Here is a 22,052-nt window from a genome sequence, read left to right on the forward strand (position 1 = left end):
GTTTGATATTTTGTATTTGGGTTTAGTTATTTTCTCGTTTGATTGACGTAAAGCCCAATTATTTAAATTTGAGAAATTAAAAAAAAAAAAAATACACGACATCCAACACATGCGCTCTGCCCTAATGCAAGGACACGTTATTGGAAGAGTTCTTTAATTTCATTCCAAGTTGCAATATCTTTTTTGAGCAAAAATTTTTAGGTACAATTTTGTTCTTGTTTTTGTTTTGTTTATGTTTTTTTTTTTTGGCTTGGAGGAAGAGGAAAGTTAGTAGATTTTTGTCTATTTGAGAGGAAGGGTATAAAACAAGGTTGCAGGGGGAGTAGGAGGGGGTTAATTAAAGTTTCATTTCTTTGTATAAAACTAAAAAATAAAATTTAGACAAAATTTTGATATTTACATTAGTCCAGAGGAGCCTGATAGCGAGATAGACAGACAGACAGACAGATAGAGACAGAGAGAGAGAGAGAGAGAGAGAGAGTAAGAGGGAGAGCATTAAGAGTCAGTGAGAGGGTTAGTGAGAAATGTTGTTGTTGTTTTTAAATCTTTTGATTATATACAATTTTGTTGTATTTATTTTTTGTTTGTTTTTGTTTTTTTATATATAGTATTTACAACTTATGCCTAATTACCGAATTAAGAGAGAAAAAAACATGATATTTGTTAGTTCTAGAATTTAGTTACATATTTTTGTATGTGTGTGTTTGTTTAAAAAAAAATGAAATAATTTTTGTTTACATTTTCCCATTTTAAACTGCTTGGGAGAATTTGTCTATGATATGACTTGGTTTGCTAGGTGAGGGTGTGGTGATATTTTCTTGTTTTTTCTGAGACCAAACCCTAAACGCTATATAAAGTCTTTGGACAAAAACTTTAAATGAGATTTAAAACTTTATACAAATGTTTTGTCTTTCTTTAACCTAAACACTAGAATGATTTGCTTTTATGGATGAAAATTTAAAAACAATCGATTTATTTTTTTTTTTTTGGTTGCTATAATGACATAATTATAAGCGTGCTGTTATATAAAATATGCAATTAAATAATGCTTCCGGTTAGATATAAGACGGCAAAAATTAAAAAATTTTGATATAAAATGTATGCGGTTATGATGGCATATGTAATTTTGTGGTTTGTTGTCTGAAGAACTATGTGTGAGAATTGTCCCGTCCACAGTTCCCAATCTGAGACTTGTTTTTCATTTTTTTTGGTTTTGGGGGGAAGGAGGATATTTTTTATTTAGGGTTAACAAATATTTATTTAAGCATATGTAAAGAGATAAGATTTTTGTTTTATTTAGCATATAACAAAACACAGAAATGCTCAAAATTATAATTCTTAATACAATTAAACAGAGTAAGGGGCTGGGAAGGGGGGGGGGGGGGGGGGGTGGGAATGGAGGGGCTAGGGAATGTTAACAGGATAATACGCTGGGACTTGGGATATATAGCGGGGCAAGTTTGGCACAGGGATACAGGGGGTATCTTCTGTAGTATACCTAAAACTACTGGTTTTTTTTTTTTGTTTTCATTACCACCATTTGTGACCAATTTTGGGGTAATTTTGATTATTTCTTTTTCATTATGTATCGCTATCGCGGTAGTTTGAATATTTATTTGTTTAATCATTGTGTTATTAAGGCCACTTTTGTTTTTGTTTATGTGGTATTTATTGTTTGGAGTTATTTCAGCTATGTGCTTGATTTTTAAGTTTCCTAGCTAAGATATCTGTGCTTTGTGAAAAGTTTGTTATTTCTTCTTTTCAATTAAAGGCTTATAGAAATATAAAATTAATTTAGATTTTTATTAGTTTCATTTTTTTCATGCAAAATGTTAAGAGTTTTTTTTTTGTCACCATCTGTTGGAGTTTTCGTAAAGTTACCCATAAGGTTCATTGGCCCTTATTTTGTGTTTTGTAGTTTTTAATTGAATTTCGCTTAAGCTTCGAGGCCACATACAATTTTCACTTTAAAAATTAGGGCAAGAAATTCTACGATGTTAAAAACAAGGAAAATTTTAGACAACGTATTCCTTAGAAAATCCTTCACGTAAAAGTTATTTATATTTATAATTGAACTTAAAAATGTTTTAATGTCTACTACGAGGAAGTGAGGACTAAAATCAGGCAAAGTGACCACTTTGATCCACTAGATTTACATGTACCGTGGAACCACTTTTTATACCCCCAACCATAGGGTATAGGGGGGTATACTAATTTCGTCATTCCGTTTATAACACCTCGAAATATGGGTCTAAAACCTCATAAAGTATATATATTCTTGATCGTCATTACATTCTTAGTTGATCAAGCCATGCCCGTCTGTCCATTCCGTCTGTCTGTCCGTCCGTATGTCCGTCCATCTGTCTGTCCGTACGTCCGTCTGTCCATTCCGTCCGTCCGTCCGTCTGTACGTCCGCCTGTCAGTCCGTCTGTCGAAAGCACGCTAACTTTCGAAGGAGTAAAGCTAAGCACTTGAAATTTTGCACAAATAATTTCTTCTCAGTGTAGGTCGGTTGGGATTGTAAATGGGCCAAATCGGTCCATGTTTTGATATAGCTGCCATATAAATCGACCTTGGATCTGGACTTCTAGAGCTTCCAGAGGGCACAATTCTTATCCGATTTGGCTGAAATTTTGCTTGTGGTGTTTTGGTATTAAATCAGTCCAAAACGTGATATAGCCGCCATATAAACCGATCTTTCGTTTAGACTTCTTGAGCCTCTGGAGGGCGCAACTCCTATCCGATTTGGATTTGGCGAGTATAGTCCAAATCAGTACATAACGTGATATAGCCGCCATATAAACCGATCTCTCGATTAGATATCTTGAGCCTCTAGAGGGCTCAATTCCTATGCGATTTGGCTGAAAGTTTGCAGGACTGAAAATTTGCATGATGCATTCGTTATGATTTCCAACAACTGTGCTAAGTATGGTCTAAATCGGTCCATAACCTGATATAGCTGCCATATAAACCGATCTTGGGTCTTGACTTCTTGAGATCAATACCGTGTCCGTGTCCTTAGTAACTGGATAAACCATATGCTAAGGAACAGGTGGATAAATTGTGGGTCCCATGACATAAATATAAGGAAAAAAGTGTCATAAGGCATCACTCCTACGGGTGACCACCACAAATAACCTATTACGGATGCTGACTTAGAAGGGATTCGAACCGCAGACGATGTTATGATACTTATAAAGATAAGGTTCCGAACCAGCTATGCAGAAGGGCCGAAAGGGTCTTGCAGAAGGCATACGATTGGCCTAGACACAGGGGTCTCAATGTTAACACAGAGAAGAATGCAATCTGCCTGTTCACGAGAAAGACGAAGTTGAACAAATTTGACGCACCACGTTTCCTTAATTGAACGAATTCGATATCTGACAAGGACTTAGGAGTGATCTAGGACAGGAAACTGAATTGGAAGTTTCACATTCAGAAGCGTCTTGAGAAGGCTCACAGCTGTTGGGCATTATGTTGACGGGGCATAGGTCCGAAATGGTTCTTGAGTCCGAGGATAGTCCACTGGCTCTACAGGAGCTTGATTAGACCAGTACTTACCTATGCCTCAGTATTTTGGTGAACTACGATGGAGAAAAAGTGCAACGTAAGGATAATGCAACAGGTTCGGAGAACATGTTGTCTTGGCATAGGCAAAGCGATGACGACCACGCCCACTAGGGCACTGGAGACTATTCTAGATATCCGCCTCATAGACATTCAGATAAAGTGTGAGGCAGTCATCGCGGCTATGAGACTTAAGGCGATGGGAGAATGGAAAGACCATAGGAGCAGGTCATACCATCGCGGTGTAATCGAGGCGACGATAGGAAACCCGGATGGTTTAGAAGAGGTTTCCGGTCAGGTACCTGAGATGAACCTTGAGATCGAGTGCGAGACACTGCTGCCAGAGGCACGGATTGGAACTTTTGTATACTATGTCCCGTACACAAGAAATATGTGCCACCATCAGAGGAATAAGTCTCCTCCACATTGCAAAACGAGCGTACTGTGTAAAAGATTAAAGTCCAAAGTCACCGAACTGGCCTATGCCAACGACTTCGATATTATGGGTCGGTCATCGAAAGAATCAGTTGCAGCCCTTTAAAGTATCGAAAGAGAATCAACGAAAGTTGAATAGTAAATGGAGATAATAAAATGTGGATGGTATCAACTCCCACAAAGCCCTGTGAATCCAAGCAGATAAAGAAAATGGCGAAAACTGCGCAAATAGTTCAGGAGCTGATGCTAACAATGCTGTTGCATGTAGTGCTGGCAAACCATCGGTATTGGTTCCATTCCATATTTTTCTTCGTAACTATCGATAGTATCCACAAATTGGATTAAGGAATTAAGAAAACAAGTAAAAACTACTAAATTCGACCGAGTCGAGCTTTGAATATCCACTTCATGCCTGGATACCCGTACAACAGTCAACCAGTTATAGCCGAGCTGTATCTGAGAGATTGGTTGACCTGTCGTCGATCAAGGTTATATTAAAAGCTCATTACAAATGTTTGGTTGGAGAGTTCTAAAACCTTGTCAGACATTACCCTGCTGGCCGGTAGAGGGAGCTCAAAGTTTGTATATTCCACAACTAAGACCATGACCAAGAAACTGTTCCACAGTGTTATTATTTCAGTAAACATGATGATTAAGAATAGGGAACCTTAATAGCCCAATGATTACAGCTTTTAGTGGTTCATGAAGTGAAGCCAATCAAACTGTAATTCACGCACAACATTACAGTGTGATTAGCTAATAATTGAGGTTTATTGGGGACTGAGAAGTCAAATTGGGGGATAAGATGCCATACCATATTTCAGTGGACTACAATTGTACAAACTAGATGCGAAATAAGCCAAAATCTCAAAATTGCTTAATATTATAGTGTTTAACCTATCGAGTCCTTTTTTTTCTATTCTACTATAGTGGAAATATCGATGAATGTCGCATTTGTATTGATGGGAAAATCAAACTATCGATACTATTGTACCATCTATTGTTTGCCAGCTTCAGTTGTCCGGCTCCGAAGTATGGATATCTACGAAGACAGATGAGGAGGTACTTGGAGTGTTTGAGAGAAAAATCCTTTTTACATTATATGGACCAGTTTAGGTTATTGGAAAATCTGAACCACGAGCTGTATGACGACGCTTCAAAACACAACGGTTGCGTTGGCAAGGTCATGTTGTCAGAATGAAAGAAAAAAGCTCCAGCGAAGTTTTTTTAAGGCCACCATAATAGAAAACGCTAAAGGGGAAGACCAAAGCTCCAATGGAGTGATCAAGTGGAGAAAGACATCTCAAAACTAGTTGTGGATCGAGGCGCTGGGAAATTTGTTCTACGTTCAGCTGGAGGAATAAATGTTCTCTAATGGCCAATTAAGGTAAAAAACGATTCGGAGGAAACTTTTTGTGCTACTATTGTACAAAAGACATATTCTTCAAAGACCAAATTTTATAGAGACTCCTTAAGGAGTTTACGAAAACTGCCAATAGATGAGAGAATAAGCAAATATTTAAACAATTTGCAGAAGTAATTTTAAAGATTTTTCTTTCAAGAAGGACATTATTTTTAATAGAAACTAGGGCGCTAAATTGTATTAAAGGTTCAAACATGGGAACAAAAATCTCGTTTAGATAATTTTTTTTTCATATTTTTTTTCGATTTTGATGTTTTTATATATTTTGGATGAATTTGGCTAGTATTGCTACTAAATAATGAAAGAAGGCTTTTAAAGTTGGCTTAAAACTGTCTACTAAAAGCTTTATTGTTTAAACTTCATTGCATGAGGTTAGATGTTTTCAATTGTGGCTTCATTTAGCTTTGCTTCCAGGTTAGACTTGGTAAAAGCTTTCGAGTTAAGGCTTCGTGTTGTGGCTGATGGTACTACCCAAAAGAGAAAGCTTTATGGCAATATTGTAATATTTTTTTTTGATAGAGAATTGTATTTGATTGATGATTGGATTAAATTACGGTGAAGATTTTTAAGTTTTTTTTTTTATTTTTTTTTTTTGACCGCTATTGTGATTACGTTTCGGTGGTTGTTGTTGAGTTAAGGGATGAGTAAGGGTTTATTTTTGGTAAAATTTATAGTGCATGATTGTTTCGATTTGGGGTTTTTTGTTGTAGTTTTGGTGGAAGGGTAATATAATGTCAAGGTGTAGCAAAATGGTTTTAAAAATATATTAAAAATAGTTGGTATTTTTTTTTGTTTTTAAATATATTAATAAATTATTAAGACTAATTAGTTATTAAGGCACAGATTGGGAGACCGCGATAGCGACAGCGACATTCCACGAAGGTTTTCTTTTTGCTTTTCATCTATAACATTTTCGATTTTTTCCTATATCGTGGTAACAAAAGTACAAAAGGGGTGCAAAAAAAAAACTCAAAAAATTACAATGAGCTATAGGTTTGTAAGTGATCATAAATTCTGAATTGATAGTACCAGTGTTTATTCCTTGTTTTGTTTCAAATATAAAACAAAAAAGTAAAATACTCATGTGTGAGTGTGTGTGTAAGTGTGTGTTTGGGTACTTTTGTGAAATGAATTGTGAAAATTTTCTGCCAAGAGAAAATTTTAAAAAATATTGAAAAAAATTATTCACAGGGAGAAATAATGTACGAGTATTTTTCTCACAACTTTTGATTTATAGTCGATTGCTCGTATGAATTGTTGGCGTTGCTTGGTTTTTTTTTAACATGTGTATAAATTGTTTTGTATTTTATGAAAACCACAAAAGTGTTTTCTTGTTGGGGTTAATTATACAAAAAAAATTAATATTTAGTATTTACACACACTACTAGGCTTGAGACTTATTCTCCCCTTGGGGGGATTTTATGCGGCAGAAATCAAAATCATATTAACTAACTATCAAAACTGGTTTAATTTCAGTTGCAACTTAACGAAGAAGGGATAAGGTTAAGCATAATAACCCAATTATTTCAAACCTATTTTGTACTCTATTATTAATTAATTCGCTTTGGCTTGGTTTTTGACTAAATGGTTAAACTATTTTAATTTTTGGTTTGTTTTGTTTTTGGATTGAATTAAAACAATGTTACTCACACAATTAATTGGATTAACAAAAACAATTAAATTCCAAAAAATTAATCAAAAAACGATAAACCCTACACTTTGTGTTTTTTTTTTTTGGTTTTTGGTTTTAATAAATACTTATTGGTTGTCATGAATAATCGTACGGTTATGAAAACTCATTCACAGAAGCTTTCAATGGCACTTCTAGCTAAAAGATGCAGTCTTACATGATCTAGGTACTTACCCTGCTTGCAGACATAATCATAGCCCTGTCGCACACATTCACCCGAGGCACATCCTTCGGTGAGACAATTTTTGGGTGGTTGAGTTAAATAGCCTGTGAAAAAAAAAATCAATAAATATGTGGTTAAAAACAAGTAATGAAGGGAACAAGTCGGGCGATGCCGACTATAAACTAAAACCTAAAACTACTCTATAGGTGTAAATTGGGCGGTATCAATATGCAAATTTTGTCCATCAACATGCCACTAAGGAACAGGGGTAAACTTCTCACCTATCAATGAGTGCAGTCCGATTCAAGTTCAAGCTCAATGATAAGGGGCCTGCTTTTTATAGCCGAATCCAAACGGAGTGCCGCCGTGCGGCACCTCTCTGGACAGAAGTTTTACATGGCATAGTACCTCACAAATGTTGCCAGCATTAGAGGGGGAAAACCACCGCTGAAAATTTTTCTTTGATGGTCTTGCCGGGATTTGGACCCAGGCGTTCAGCATCATAGGCGGACATGCTTATCTTTGCGCTACGGCGGTCTCCAATATCTCACCTTAAATTATGTCATATATTGACCTTAAATTATGTCAAATGTTGCCAGCATTAGAAGGGGAAAACCACCGCTGAAAATGTTTTTGATGGCCTCGGCGGTATTCGAACCCAGGTGTTCAGCATCATAGGCGAACATGCTAGCCTCTGCGCTACGGCGGTCTCCAATATATGACCTTAAATTAGGTCATATTTTGAAGGGGAAAACCACCGCTGAAAATTTTTTCTGATGGTCTCGCCGGGATTCGAACCCAGGCGTTCAGCGTCATAGGCGGACATATGACCTTAAATTAGGTCATATATTGACCTTAAATTTGGTCAAATGTTGCCAGCATTAGGAGGGGAATACCTCCGCTGAAAATTTTTCTTTGATGGTCTCGCCGGGATTTGAACTCAGGCATTGAGCATCATAGGCGAACATGCTTACTTCTGCGCTATGGCGGTCTCCAATATATGACCTGAAATTAGGTCATATATTGACCTTAAATTCGGTCAAGTGTTGCCAGCATTAGGAGGGGAAAACCACCGTTGAAAATTTTTTCTGATGGTCTCGCCGGGATTCGTACCCATGCGTTCAGCGTCATAGGCTGACATGCTAATCTCTTCACTACGGCAGTCTCCAATATATGACCTTAAATTAGGTCATATTTTGAAGGGGAAAACCACCGCTGAAAATTTTTTCTGATGGTCTCGCCGGGATTCGAACCCAGGCGTTCAGCGTCATAGGCGGACATATGACCTTAAATTAGGTCATATATTGACCTTAAATTTGGTCAAATGTTGCCAGCATTAGGAGGGGAATACCTCCGCTGAAAATTTTTCTTTGATGGTCTCGCCGGGATTTGAACTCAGGCATTGAGCATCATAGGCGAACATGCTTACCTCTGCGCTATGGCGGTCTCCAATATATGACCTTAAATTAGGTCATATATTGACCTTAAATTCGGTCAAGTGTTGCCAGCATTAGGAGGGGAAAACCACCGCTGAAAATGTTTTTGATGGCCTCGGCGGTATTCGAACCCAGGTGTTCAGCATCATAGGCGAACATGCTAGCCTCTGCGCTACGGCGGTCTCCAATAGATGACCTTAAATTAGGTCATATATTGACCTTAAATTCGGTCAAGTGTTGCCAGCATTAGGAGGGGAAAACCACCGTTGAAAATTTTTTCTGATGGTCTCGCCGGGATTCGTACCCATGCGTTCAGCGTCATAGGCTGACATGCTAATCTCTTCACTACGGCAGTCTCCAATATATGACCTTAAATTAGGAGATCGGTTCATATGACAGCAATGTCCAAATATAGTGCGATCTAGACCATGGTTAGGATAGATAAAAGTGGACGTCCTTTCGGACCCACTTAGACAATTTTAAGTCCATTGTGATATCACAGTAGCCATAGACTAAGGCCTATGGTGAGCATCGCAGCCACGACTTCCGCACTGGTAATCCGTGCATGATTACAACACGGCCAATGTGATAACCTATGCCCATAATGGCAACGAAAGTTAAGAAGCTTAACACAACTTGTTATGCAACATTTCATCGACTAAAGACCGATATCCAACTAAAGACCGATCTGCACCTTATTCAACATAGATGTCGGGGGGTCTAACACTGTACTGAACTTCAGCGAAATGGGTTAATTAAAGCGCCTTTTATGAAAGTAGAGACAAAGGAGGACATTTTGAGATTTTTGATGACAACGCATTTTTCACAGGGTACGATGGGACTCCCCGAGGCACCGGAATCTTGGAATAATGAGGTTGATCGAAGGCTTATCATTACAGAATTTATGGTAATTCCAGTTAAAGACCGATCTGGATCTTATTCAACGATGGATATCGAAGCGTCTAACTCAGCTGACTGTATCCAATTTCGGCGAAATTGGTTAATTAAAACGCCTTTTATGAAAACAGAGACAACGGAGGACATTTTGAGACTTTTGATGACAACTCATCATTTTATCGCCACTCCTATGGGTCACACCCATAAGGGCAATAGCAACCAGGACGGTAAGGTCACGAACAGTCATGGATTGTAAGAAGGAGATTTACGCCTTCACTGAGGATGACATGATCCGCGTGCCGAGCCTTAACGGAGTAGGGGAAATGAGAAAGCAGACGAATTGGCAGTGAAGGCCCGATATACAATATAAACTTGACTAACCTGAAGCCCACGAACGCGGAATAGCGGAACTATCGGTAGGACGACGAAAATCCTATGGGGAGATCCGGATTGTAAGAAGACTAGGCTGTTAGTGAAAGGAAGGTCAGTAAAGCTTTCGGTATCATAACAGAACACATAGGACTACGAGGACTTCGCTGAGGACTTCAAGATCCGCATTGTGAGGGTGCCGGGCCATAACGGAGTAACAGACAATAAAAAACAGACGATTTGCCAGCAAAGGCCAGAGAACTGGCATCGGTAATGTTTGTTGACCCGAAACCTTTCGAGCAGAGCAAGTAACAATGTGAAACAGCGAGAGGGTCGATAGGACAACGAAAATCCTATGGGGAAATCCGGATAGTGAAAAGACGAGTCAATTACAGAAAAAATATAAGAAAGAGGTCAGTAGAGCTTTCGGTATCATAACGGAAGACATAGGACTATAAGTTCACTTATGTAGAATAGATGCTGTCTGTGCGGAAGATGAAGAGACGTTGAAACAATTCGAATGCCATTGCCAGGCTTTCAAGGCTTAAAAACACCGGCACTTAGGTGGGGACGCAATACCAGACATAAACCAACTTTGGGGCGTGATATGGAAAACAATTAGGGATTTTGAAATCTGCATGGAATTCCTGGTTTAGATTTTCTTTTTCGAGGTTACTTTTTAGTATTTGCAAACTGCAAATTTGCCCATGAACATTCCTTAAGGAACAATCGGACAGAGGTGTCCGATTGAAATTTAAGCTCAATGATATGGGGCTTCTTTTTTATAGCCGAGTCCGAATGGTGTGCCGCAGTGCGACACCTCTTTGTGGAAAATTTTTACATGGCTGCCATACCAAATGTTCCCAGTATTAGGAGGGGATAACCACCGCTTAAAATGTTATGGTGTCAGGGTTTGAAACCAGGATTTCAGCGCCATAGGCGGACATGCTAACCTCTGCGATACGGTAGCCTCCACTTTTTTGTATTTAGAGCGTACAACAAGCCGATTACTGGCTTCGGTGTATGTCTACAGCGGCATGAGCTGGATTAGTATCCGCACCCCATTTTCAACCTAACCTAACCTTATCTTAATATGGCATTAATGGGTTTAAAACCTTTCTTATGGTCTATATATTCAAACCTGAAGCGTTTTAAATTTAGCAGAGACTTTCAGATGGGTATCAAAACAATCCACACCGAATTTCATGCAAATTGTAGTAATTGCGTCCTGATATGTGTAAATCGGGATAGGGTCGGAATTGCAAATTTCGATACGTCTCTCCTCTCCCTTGGAAGTGGGCATAAAATCAATTTGTGCCTAGTTTCATTTCAAAGATTGTACGTGCAGACTGTACTTTTTGAGGGCGATTCGAAAAGTGATAAAAATACTTACATTGCACATAAGGATCACCATTGGGATATTCATCGGGACAATAGCATTGAGCTTCATCATGTGGCAATACTCTGCAGGCCGCATTCAAACCACACACCTGATGATTGCAGACATCAACAATATTTCCATCGCATAGGCAGCCCTTCTTGGCATCTCCCACACAACCTTCCATGCAAGAGCACTCATAGCCTCCGGGAACTTCGTGACAACGTGAATTTTCGCCACAAGGATTATTGTCGCAGCCACCCTCCAACGGTTGGCACTCTGTGGCAGCATCACCAAAGAAGTCTGGTGGGCAAGAACATTGGGGACGACGGTCAACCACACGGCATTGTGCATTAACGCCGCAGGCTCCAAACTCCAGGCAGGGATTGCGACATTTGCCTTTGTCGCAACGTTTATTGGCCTCACAGTCATCGTCTTGTTGACACTCGAACTGAATGCACTCCTTGCTGGGTTCACCCTCATAGCCATCGGGACAATAGCAGAGCATGCGATGTTCCGAAACGGTACATAAGGCATTGCGACCGCAGGATTTCTTATTGGCGCAGGGATCACTACATTGACCCTTAATGCAAGACTGGTCGGTGGCACAATCATTGTTGCTTTTGCAGCCGGCAACACAGGCTCCCCTCTCACACAGCTGACCGAGGGGACATGACTTGTTGGCGCCACACTTGGAACGACACTTGCCGCGCATGCACATTTGACCACAGTCGCAGTCGGTGTTGCGGGAGCATGGTTCGGCACAGTAGGTATTACTTTCATCGCATTGGCAGGAAGGATTGCATCTTTGGGGTGGCATTTGGCAGCCGGTAAGACCATCACCCAAAAAGCCATTGGGACAACTGCATTGGACGCCATGGTTGACCACCAGACAATTGGCACACTGACCACACTGTCCAGGAGTATCGCAGGGATTTTTACACTGCTTATTGATGCAGGCTTGGTCTTGGCCACAGGTCAAATCATTGCGGCAGCCAATTTGGCAGATGCGATTTTCACATATCTGACCTTGGGCACAGGCCGAGTCGGTATTACAAACGGTGCGACAAGAGCCGCGCATACACTTCTCATCAGCCAAACAGTTTTGATCATTGCGGCATTTGCTTTGACAGCTGCCACCATAGCAAAGCTGATTCGCCTGGCAGTCTGCGTTGGAGGAACAAATTGTGATGGGTGGCTTGCAGGAAACCTCAGGATTGCCCACCAAGCCCTCGGGACAGGAACAGGCCTTTTGATGGTTGAGCACATTACATAGGGAATTGGTGCCACAGGCGCGAGCGTCGGCGCAAGGATCCACACACTGTTGATTGACACAGGAGAGGTGATCGGGACAGCCTTGATCGGCACGACAGCCGGCCACACAAGATAGGCCCAAGCAAACCTCGCTATTGCGACAATCATCATCACGACGGCATAGGGGTTTGCAAACGCCATTTTGGCAACGTTCATTGGATAGACAACCCGAATCATCGGCGCACAGGGGACGGCAGACACCTTCAAAGCAGGCCAAACCATTTGAGCAATCACGATTTTCAGCACACTCCTGGGGTGGAGAACGCACACAACCCACCTGGGCCGTGGGACTGGGTACCATGCCGTCCAAACAACTGCAGGTGGCACGATGGTTCGAGACGGAGCAGGCGGCATTGGGACCGCAAGGATTCTCCGAACAGGGATGTATACACTTGTCATTGCGGCAAGATTCGGAGGCACTGCAATCATCATCGGTATGACAGCCAAAGACGCATTTGTTGTGAAGACACACATGACCCAGGAAGCAGTCATTGTCAACGCGGCAAGTCACTGAAACGAGGAAAGAGGGCAAAATAAGGATTGGAAAGTTTGGCATAAACTACACTACAAATACTTACACATGCAAATTCCTTTCAGACATTTCTCATTCAAGGCACACTCCTGATCGTTGCCGCAGTGTGGGAAGCACATGCCATCGCGACAATTGTAGCCTTGACCACATTCCAGATCTGTGCTGCAGGCAATTGGTATGCGCACACATTCCACATCAGGATTTCCGGTGAAGCCAGCAGGGCATGAACACTGCTTGAAGTGGCTGTCAATGGCACACAAAGCATTCATGCCACAAGCTTGAGGTTGAGAGCAAGGATTAATGCATTGGCCACCTTGGCATACCTCATTTCCAGAACACTCGGTGTCCAAAACGCAAGCAGCTTTACGGTAGAGGCAGTCATAAAAAACAGAAAGCGAATATTAGGATTTGGAAATAAGGAGAAAGAACAAACAGACACCTAGAAAAAGGAAGAAATGGCAGTTTCGCCAGAGAAATTAACTTGCGAACTGCAAACTTTCGATACTAAGGCTAAGGAGGAGCGACCCTCTGGGGCTATTCTTGTTACAAACCAAAGTAACTCTCAGCCAAATCTAAGAAAAAATCTTTTTCACTCCCTAATTGGTGTAAAGTGTAGTATAATGGGTGTTGGGTTTTGGGTTTGCAAAGTTTTCGAAATGTATGGTGTTTCGAATTACATTCATTTGGATGGTTTTGGATAGTGTATCAATGGTTTGTTTTACTGATTATTGGATTGATTTTTTAATTTGTTGTTTTTTTTTTTTTTGTTTCTCGAGTATAATGTAGTTATGCTCTTGAAGGGGATCCCTTTACCTCTGGGGTAAGTTGTGTTTCATCTACTGTTGTTAATCAAACTTGTTGTCAATGTATTTAGAAAAAAAAACAAAACAATCCTTAGCCCCCACTTAACATATCATAACATAATCAATGGTCATACACTTTAGCATTAGTACTTACGTTTGCATATACTCTCCGAGCAATAGGAATTGATCGGACAATCACCGGTGACTTGGCATGGCATTGGCAATGGCTTACAACCATTGACCCGGTCGGCGGGATTGCCATCATAACCATTGCGACATGCACACTGCGCCTTGTGACCCTTCGGAATACATTCCGCATTGAGGCCACAACGTACCTTGGCGCATACATCATGACATTTGGGAACCCCGTTTGTTTTCGTGCACTCAGCATGCGGTGGGCAATCTTCGTTGGTCTCACATTCCACTGAGGTGCGGCAACCCTCGTTGTAGGGATCGCCAACCAAACCTGCGGGACAGGTGCATTTGTAGGAACCTCTTGAATTGCGGCAACGGGCGCCGGGCCCACAGGGGGCGTCCTTACAGAAATCAATGACATCGCAACCCAATTTGGGGTCCCCGGTGAATCCGGGCTGGCAATGGCAGACTTGTTTGTGATTTTCGGTGGTGCACACCGCATTCTCACCACACGGCTGGCCAATGAGGCAGGCGATTTTGCACATATGGCCATCGCAAGTTTTGTCGCTGGAGCAATCGTTATCCGAGGTACATTCGACTTTGCGGCAACCCGATTTGGGATCGCCGAAGAATCCTTCTTTGCATTCGCAATCGGCAGCATGACTGCGGGCCAGACATTCAGCATTGCGTCCGCAAACGGCACGACCAAGGCAGACATTTTCACAACTGGCCCTGCCATAATCGTCCACGATGCATATCTCGTTGCTGGCACAATCTTGATCGACCTTGCACAGCACCTCCTTGGTGCAAATGTTGTTCAAACAGAACTGGAATTCAGGGCAAGTGGTATTCGATTTACAAGTGGGCTGACATACACCCTGTATGCACAGTTGGTCGGCAATACAATCGCGATTAGAGGAACACAGTGAAGAGCATAGACCGTTGGAGCAAATGCTTCCGGCAGCACATTGGGCATCGGCATTGCAATACTGCAAGGGGACACAGCCCAGTTGAGGGTTGCCGGTGGTGCCCTTCTCGCAAGTACACAAACCAATATGGTTCTGGGCTGTGCAACTAGCTTGCGAGCCGCAGGCATTGGGCAAAGAGCAGGGATCAACGCATTTCGAATCCAAGCAGGTCTTGTCGCTGGCACAATCATCATTATCTGAACACTCAATGTGGACACATTCCAGCGAGGGATCACCACGCGAGTTGGCTGGACAAGTGCAGACGGCATTATGCGACTGGGCAATACAATTGGCATTTACGCCACAAGCATTTTCACGTTCGCAGGGGCTACGGCAGCGGGAGTTTTGACAGCTGGCTGTTGGGGGACAATCGGAGTCGGTAAGACATTCGTTGGGATCACGGCAACCAGCATGCACTGGGTCTCCAATCAAACCTTCGGGACATTGGCAGGCAAACGAACCGGGCAAGTTCTGACAGAAAGCCGATTTATGACATGGCCTAGTCAAGCACTCGTCCACATCTTCACAAATGCCATTGGCCAGATGGTAGCCTTCGTAGCATGAGCACAATGCCTTGTGTTCTGCCACATTGCAGGAGCCTTTGCCACAAGTAATCAGGTCGCATGGTTTGATGCAACGATTCGTGGCCTCATCACAAGCTCTATCGCTGGCACAATCATCATCCGTAATACATTCGACCTTGAAGCAACCCACTGAGGAGTCAAAGGGATCGCCCAAATGCCCAGGAGGACATTCGCATAGAGCTTGGTGCTGTTCTGCCTGGCATAGGGCATTTGGACCACAGGTGGTAGCCAAGCAGGGATTCGAGCATTTGTCGCTGATACAGGCCAAGGCGGTGGAGCAATCTTCGTTCTTATAGCATTCCTTAGGCTTGGCACAACCCTTCACGTAGGCATCTCCCACAGTACCTTCGGGACAAACACACTTGTAGGAGCCGGGAATATTGTCACATCTAGCTGTGGCATGGCAAGGGTTCTCGGTACACTCATCGATATCCGAACACCCAAAGGGAGTTCCAATGAAGCCTTGGGCACACTTACACTTACCGCCCAAACACAATTCGGTGGGAGGACAATCGGCGTCGGAATCACAACCGGGTTGACAGGTGCCGTCATTGTTACAGATCTCGCCTGGCAAACAATTATTGCTGGTGTAGCACACTTTGCGGCAGACCTGCTGATAGCAACGCTCTCCAATGGCACAGGCGGAAGTCTTTTGACAGGGTAGATTACACTGGTTTCCAATACACATATGGCCGCTGGGACATTGATTGGTGGCCATGCAAGGCGCCGGCACTCTGACACAACCTTGTTCGGGGGTGGGATTACCCTCAAATCCATCGGGGCAGGAGCAATGACTACGTTGATTGTCGATATTGCAGAGAGCATTGGGTCCACAAACACCACCCGTCTGACAAGGATCTGCGCATTTATTATCGATACACGAACGATCTGAAGGGCAATCTTTGTTGCTGCGACATCCAATGGCGCAGACACCCTTCAGGCATGCCAATCCACTGGAACACTGGCTGTGGTCGACGCATGGAATCACACAGACATTCTGCAAACATTTTTCACCCGACGAACAGTCTGAGTTTTCGCGGCAAATAATACGGCATTCTCCATTGTAACAAACCTCACCACCGCAATCCATATCGGTGCTGCAATGGGAGACCGAGCGGGCACAACCCTCTTTGGCTGTCTCCCCAATGGCCTGGAAGCGGAAGGGACATGAGCAAACCGGCTTTCGATTGACAACTTTGCATTCGGCATTGGCTCCACAAGCATTGACACAGGGATTAACACAGCGACCACCACTGCAGATGGTATTCGTGGGACAGTCACCGTCTCCATTCGGACATTGGCCTTCGGGACGACAGCCTTGGTGCACGGGATCTCCAACAAAGTGTTCGGGGCATTTGCACATGGGGCCTTCGGCAGTCACCTCACAAATGGCCGATTGATGGCAAGTGCCTGGAGTACATCCTCCTGTTTTGGTGCATTCAACTTCGGGAATTGGATTTGCCTTATAGCCAGCTGGACATTGACACACAGCCCGATGATCTTCGGCCAAACAGATGGCATTTGGTCCGCATGATTCCTGATCACACACGTCGAAGCAGGTGTGGGTCATGCGGTTACACAATTGGTGAACGGGACAGTCCTTGTTGTAGACACAGGGTACACTTTGGCAGCCCTGCAACGGATCATAGGGGTCGCCAGCAAAAGGTCCAGGAGGACATTGACACTGCGCCTGATGGTTGTTGGTGATGCAAACGGCGCGTGGCCCACACTTTACGGCCTCGCAGGCAGGTCTACAAGCGAGGGTCTCCTCGGGGCCATGTTTAATACAAGCCTCTGACTCGGCACACTCGGCATTGGAACGGCACTGGTGTTTCTGTACAGGTTGGCAGCCATTACGATCGTTGGGATTACCCACGAAACCCTGTAGACAGTCGCATCTACCGCGATGATTTTTGGCAACACACACTGAGTTGGCAGGACAAGTGAACTCATCGCAAATGGAGACACATTTCAAAACGCCCACCACATCAGGACGACAGGCCGAGGCAGCAGGACACTCCTTGTCCGAGGTACAATCGGGCAGACTGGGCTTTTCGCAACTAGAGGCCACAGGGTTCCAGACGTAACTGTCATCACAGCCGCATATAGCATTGCCACTTGCATCAATTTTGCATACCTCATTTGTGCCACATACCACTTTGGAGCACATGTGGATGCACTCTTTGGGGGCACCTTCGTTGAATGCCGAGCAGGTATAGCCCAGTTCGCAGTCGTTATTTGATTTACATTTGTCTTCGATTTCAGGTACCTTGCGCTCTGGCTGGCATCCAGTTTGCAAATTGCTGGGCACTCCAAAGTAGCCATCACTGCAAATGCACGACGAACGGTGATCATTGGCCACACACAGGGCATTGGGCCCACATTGAATCTTGGAACAGGCATCGACACATTTACGCAAACCTTTGCTAAGCTGGAAGCAAATTTCGGAATTTTTACAATCGCCATCATTGTTGCACTGTCCTCGAATGGTACAGCCAGCTTCCTTGTCATTGGGATCTCCAAGGTAGCCCAAGGGGCATAGGCATTTGCCACCATCGCATACGGCTCTGGGACCGCAGGAAGTTTTCGAGCAGAGGTCTTTGCATTTTCCTGCCTCGCACGAATAGCCATCGGGACAGTAGACTCTCTCATTACATTTACACTTATTGGGATCGCTGCAGAACTCATTGTCAACGGGTTGGCAGCTGGTGAAGGGATCTCCACCGAATCCAGACAAGCAGAGACATTCATAGCCGCCATGGGTATTCAAGCAGGCAGCATTAAGACCGCAAGGTTTATTCATACACTCATCGATGTCATGGCAGCCAACATAGGCATTTCCGGCAAATCCTTGAGGACACACGCAGGTAATGCCATTCGCATGAGCCCTGCACTCGGCATTGGGTCCACAGCTGTTGGGTTCGCAAGCGGTTTTGCTTTGAGCTCCACAACCTTCGTAGGGGTTGCCAGTGGTGCCAACATTACAAGCACATTCAGCACTGCCAAAGCCATAGGCACAATGGGCATTGAGTCCACACGGTGGATCGCACTCGGCATACTTAATGGGAGGCATACAAATCAGATCGGGATTGCCAATGAAGTTGGGTTCGCAGACGCATTTGCCACTCGACTTATCGCACATGGCTCCGACACCGCAGACAACTCCATCACATCTCTCCTTGCAGCGACCATTTATACAAATTTGGCGTTCATTACAGGGACGCGAGGCCGAACACTGATCTGTCGAACAAGAGCCACCAGGGAAGGGATTACCCAAATAGCCCTGAGGACACTTGCAGGTGGGTCCCTCCGACGTTGGTATACAAAGGGCACCTTCTCCGCATATAATGTCTTTGCATTGTGAAACACATTCGCCATTGTCATCCTTGACGAAGCCCACGCGGCATCGACACCAGCCAGCATGGTTTTCAGTTTCGCAAAATGCATTGGAACCGCACAGGAGGCTGGCGCAAGGGCTAATGCAAGTGCCTTGCATACACGCCAAGTTGCTGGCACAATCATCGTTGGTGACACAAATGCTCTTGGGGCCGTCATCAGATTCCAAGATACAACCACTTTTGTAGGCATCGCCGGTGAAGCCCTTGGGACAAACGCATTGATAGCCGCCCTTTTTGTTGACACAATAGGCCCCATAGGCACAGGGCAAGTGGGCGCATTCATCTTCATCCGTGCAACCCAAAAGGGGATCTCCCTTGTAGCCCACCTCACACATACACTGCGGAGGATCGCTGGGAGTACATTTGGCATTGATGCCGCAAGGGAAGCGTTCGCAAGGACTCTTACATTTGTTATTGTCGTAGGGATCGAGGAAGAAGGGTGGTGGGCAGACACATTCGCCGGGCTGCACACATTTTTCGTTGGTGTTACACTCCTTGTCGGCGGCACATTTTCGCTGAGCTGGAGCACATTGGCCATTATAGGCATCGCCATTGTAACCATCTGGACAAACGCAAGAGAATGATCCCGGCTTATTGATACACTCAGCTCCGTAGGCACAAACGCGATTGCTCTGCTCTGAGCATTCATCGACATCCACGCACGAGCCATCGGAGAGAGTTTTGTAACCCTTGGGACAGGCACAGTAGCTAACGCCTCCGGCAATTGAAATGCACTCGGCTCCATTTGGACATTTTTCACCACTGGAGCAACCGGACAGAATACAACTACTTCCCACCAGCTTGAAAGGAGGCTGGCATTGGCATTCAGGTGAGTCACATTGTTCGCACATAACGAAGGGATTGCCATTGAAGCCTTGGGCACAGCGACACTCGTAACTTCCAGGCAAATTCTTGCATAGGGCATTAATACCGCAAGCAGGTTTGGCGCGGCTGGCTGAGCATTCATCGACATCTTGACATTGGCCGGTGGCTGGATTTCTTTCATAACCTTGACGACATATGCACACACTGGTGCCTGTGTAACTATCGGCAACGCAAGATTCGCCGGGAGCACAAGGATTGGCATCGGAACAAGATGGTGGAGCTCGAGTAGTGGCGCAACCTTCGCGGTAGGCATCTCCTGAGGCACCAGAGGGACATTGACATAAGTAGCCTCCGGGCGTGTTGGTGCATATAGCATTTGTGGCACAAGGATTGGCCTTGCATTCGTCGATGTCGTTGCAGCCACCGGGCATATCTGGACTTCCCGTGAAGCCTTCGGCACACAAACACTGGGCCTGGCCGTTGGCCAGCATGCACTGGGCATGGGCTCCACAGTTCTTGAATTCGCAGGGATGGCGACAATCGTTGCCCACATTGGGCTCTGGACACAGACATCTCTTGGCGGCATCGCATATGGCATTGCCGGGACAATCGTTGTCCTGTGAGCAAGTCACAATGGGAACACATCTCACTGTTGGATCAGGATCAGGTATGGAGTCTTCGGGACATCTGCAAGTGAATCCACCATTCATGTTTACACATTCGGCCCCTTCGCCACACTTATTGCCTGTGCGGCACTCATCGACATCCACACACTTGGTATGAGGATCTCCCGAGAAGCCTGAAGGACACGAGCATGAAAAACTTCCCAGGGTATTGGTGCAGGTGGCATTTGTGCCACAACTTCCAAACGCACCATGTACCGAATCACATTCATCGATGTCCACACAACCAGCAGAAACATCGCTGGGATTGAAGGTCCAGCCTTCTTCGCAGATGCAATAGGCTTCATTGCCGTCGGGTTTGCAATAGGCATGTTCTCCGCAATGTACATCGGCACAGGGTTCCTTGCATTGCACACGCGGTGGAGTACCCACATAACCTGCTTCGCAATCGCATCGGTAGGAGCCGGGCGTATTCGAACATTGGGCATGATCGCCACATATGCCAGCATGAGTTCGGCATTCATCGATGTCCACACAGCTAGAACCTAGAGGTTCGAAACCATCCAAACAGAAGCATTGATTTTCGATGCATTCGGCATTGTTGGTGCAATCAAAGTTCGTCGAACACTGAATATTGACATCAACCTGCTCGCAAGCCGTCTTGGCGTCAGGTTTACCAGCAAATCCTTGGGGACATCTACACTCGTATCCGGGTTGTTTATTTTCGCAGATGGCATGATGGCCGCAGGGTTTCTCCATGGTCGAACACTCGTCGATGTCAGTGCAACCGCGGAAGGGGTCGCCAGTAAAGTCTGGCTTACAGGAACAAACAAAACTGCCGATTGTGTCGGTGCACATGGCATTTTCGCCACAGGGATTGTCTTGACACTCATTGATATCTGTATAGGGACCGATCGAGTTGTTGATTCAAGGGTTCAATGCAACGCAGACCGGCAGGAAGGCATGACGACAGTAGAAAGTGAGAGTTTTTTTTTTTTTGGTGAAGGTGAGAGCCGTGAACAAAGCAATTGCGTGTTTTTGTTTTGTTTGGTTTTTTTTACAATTGCATTTGTTGTAGTTGTTGTTGGTGGTGGTGTTATGAAAAAATGTTAATGAAATTAGTGTTGTTTAAATATTTTGTTTTTGTTTTGGTTGCAGGAGGGGGGGACTTAAAACTAAAAACTATTTATTAAATAAAAAAACAAAACAAATCAAAGGATAGAGAAGTAGAGCAAAGAATAGCGTGAAAACAGAGCAGTAGTTGAGATAAAATGAAGAAAAAAAAAAATAGCGAAAAAGTATACGAAATGGAAAGAATTCGAGGTAGTTGAGATTAGAAGCTTGTAGTAGTTTTTGAAAATATTGTTGTACAGTACTCGATAGAAGGCATGTATCAAAGCTTTTTGGCGAAGAAGCAAAAGTGTATTTTTTTGATAAAAGCTTTTCAATGATATATAGTAGGGGAGATTTTGTTTATATTTTTATAAAATACTTGCAAGCTTTTGGGAGTT

General features: G+C 43.9%; 1 protein-coding gene across 1 annotated transcript in view; it reads right to left on the minus strand.

The window, feature by feature from the left end:
* Positions 1 to 22,052, minus strand: part of LOC106085046 (uncharacterized) — a 319,563-nt gene that overhangs the window by 97,383 nt on the left and 200,128 nt on the right. Inside the window, 4 exon segments of the mRNA XM_059364246.1 lie at positions 7,291 to 7,383; positions 11,375 to 13,183; positions 13,252 to 13,566; positions 14,163 to 21,440. Coding sequence (XP_059220229.1) covers positions 7,291 to 7,383; positions 11,375 to 13,183; positions 13,252 to 13,566; positions 14,163 to 21,440 — 9,495 coding nt within the window.

The sequence above is a fragment of the Stomoxys calcitrans genome, chromosome 3 (genome assembly GCF_963082655.1).
Source record: "Stomoxys calcitrans chromosome 3, idStoCalc2.1, whole genome shotgun sequence".
NCBI lineage: Eukaryota > Metazoa > Arthropoda > Insecta > Diptera > Muscidae > Stomoxys > Stomoxys calcitrans.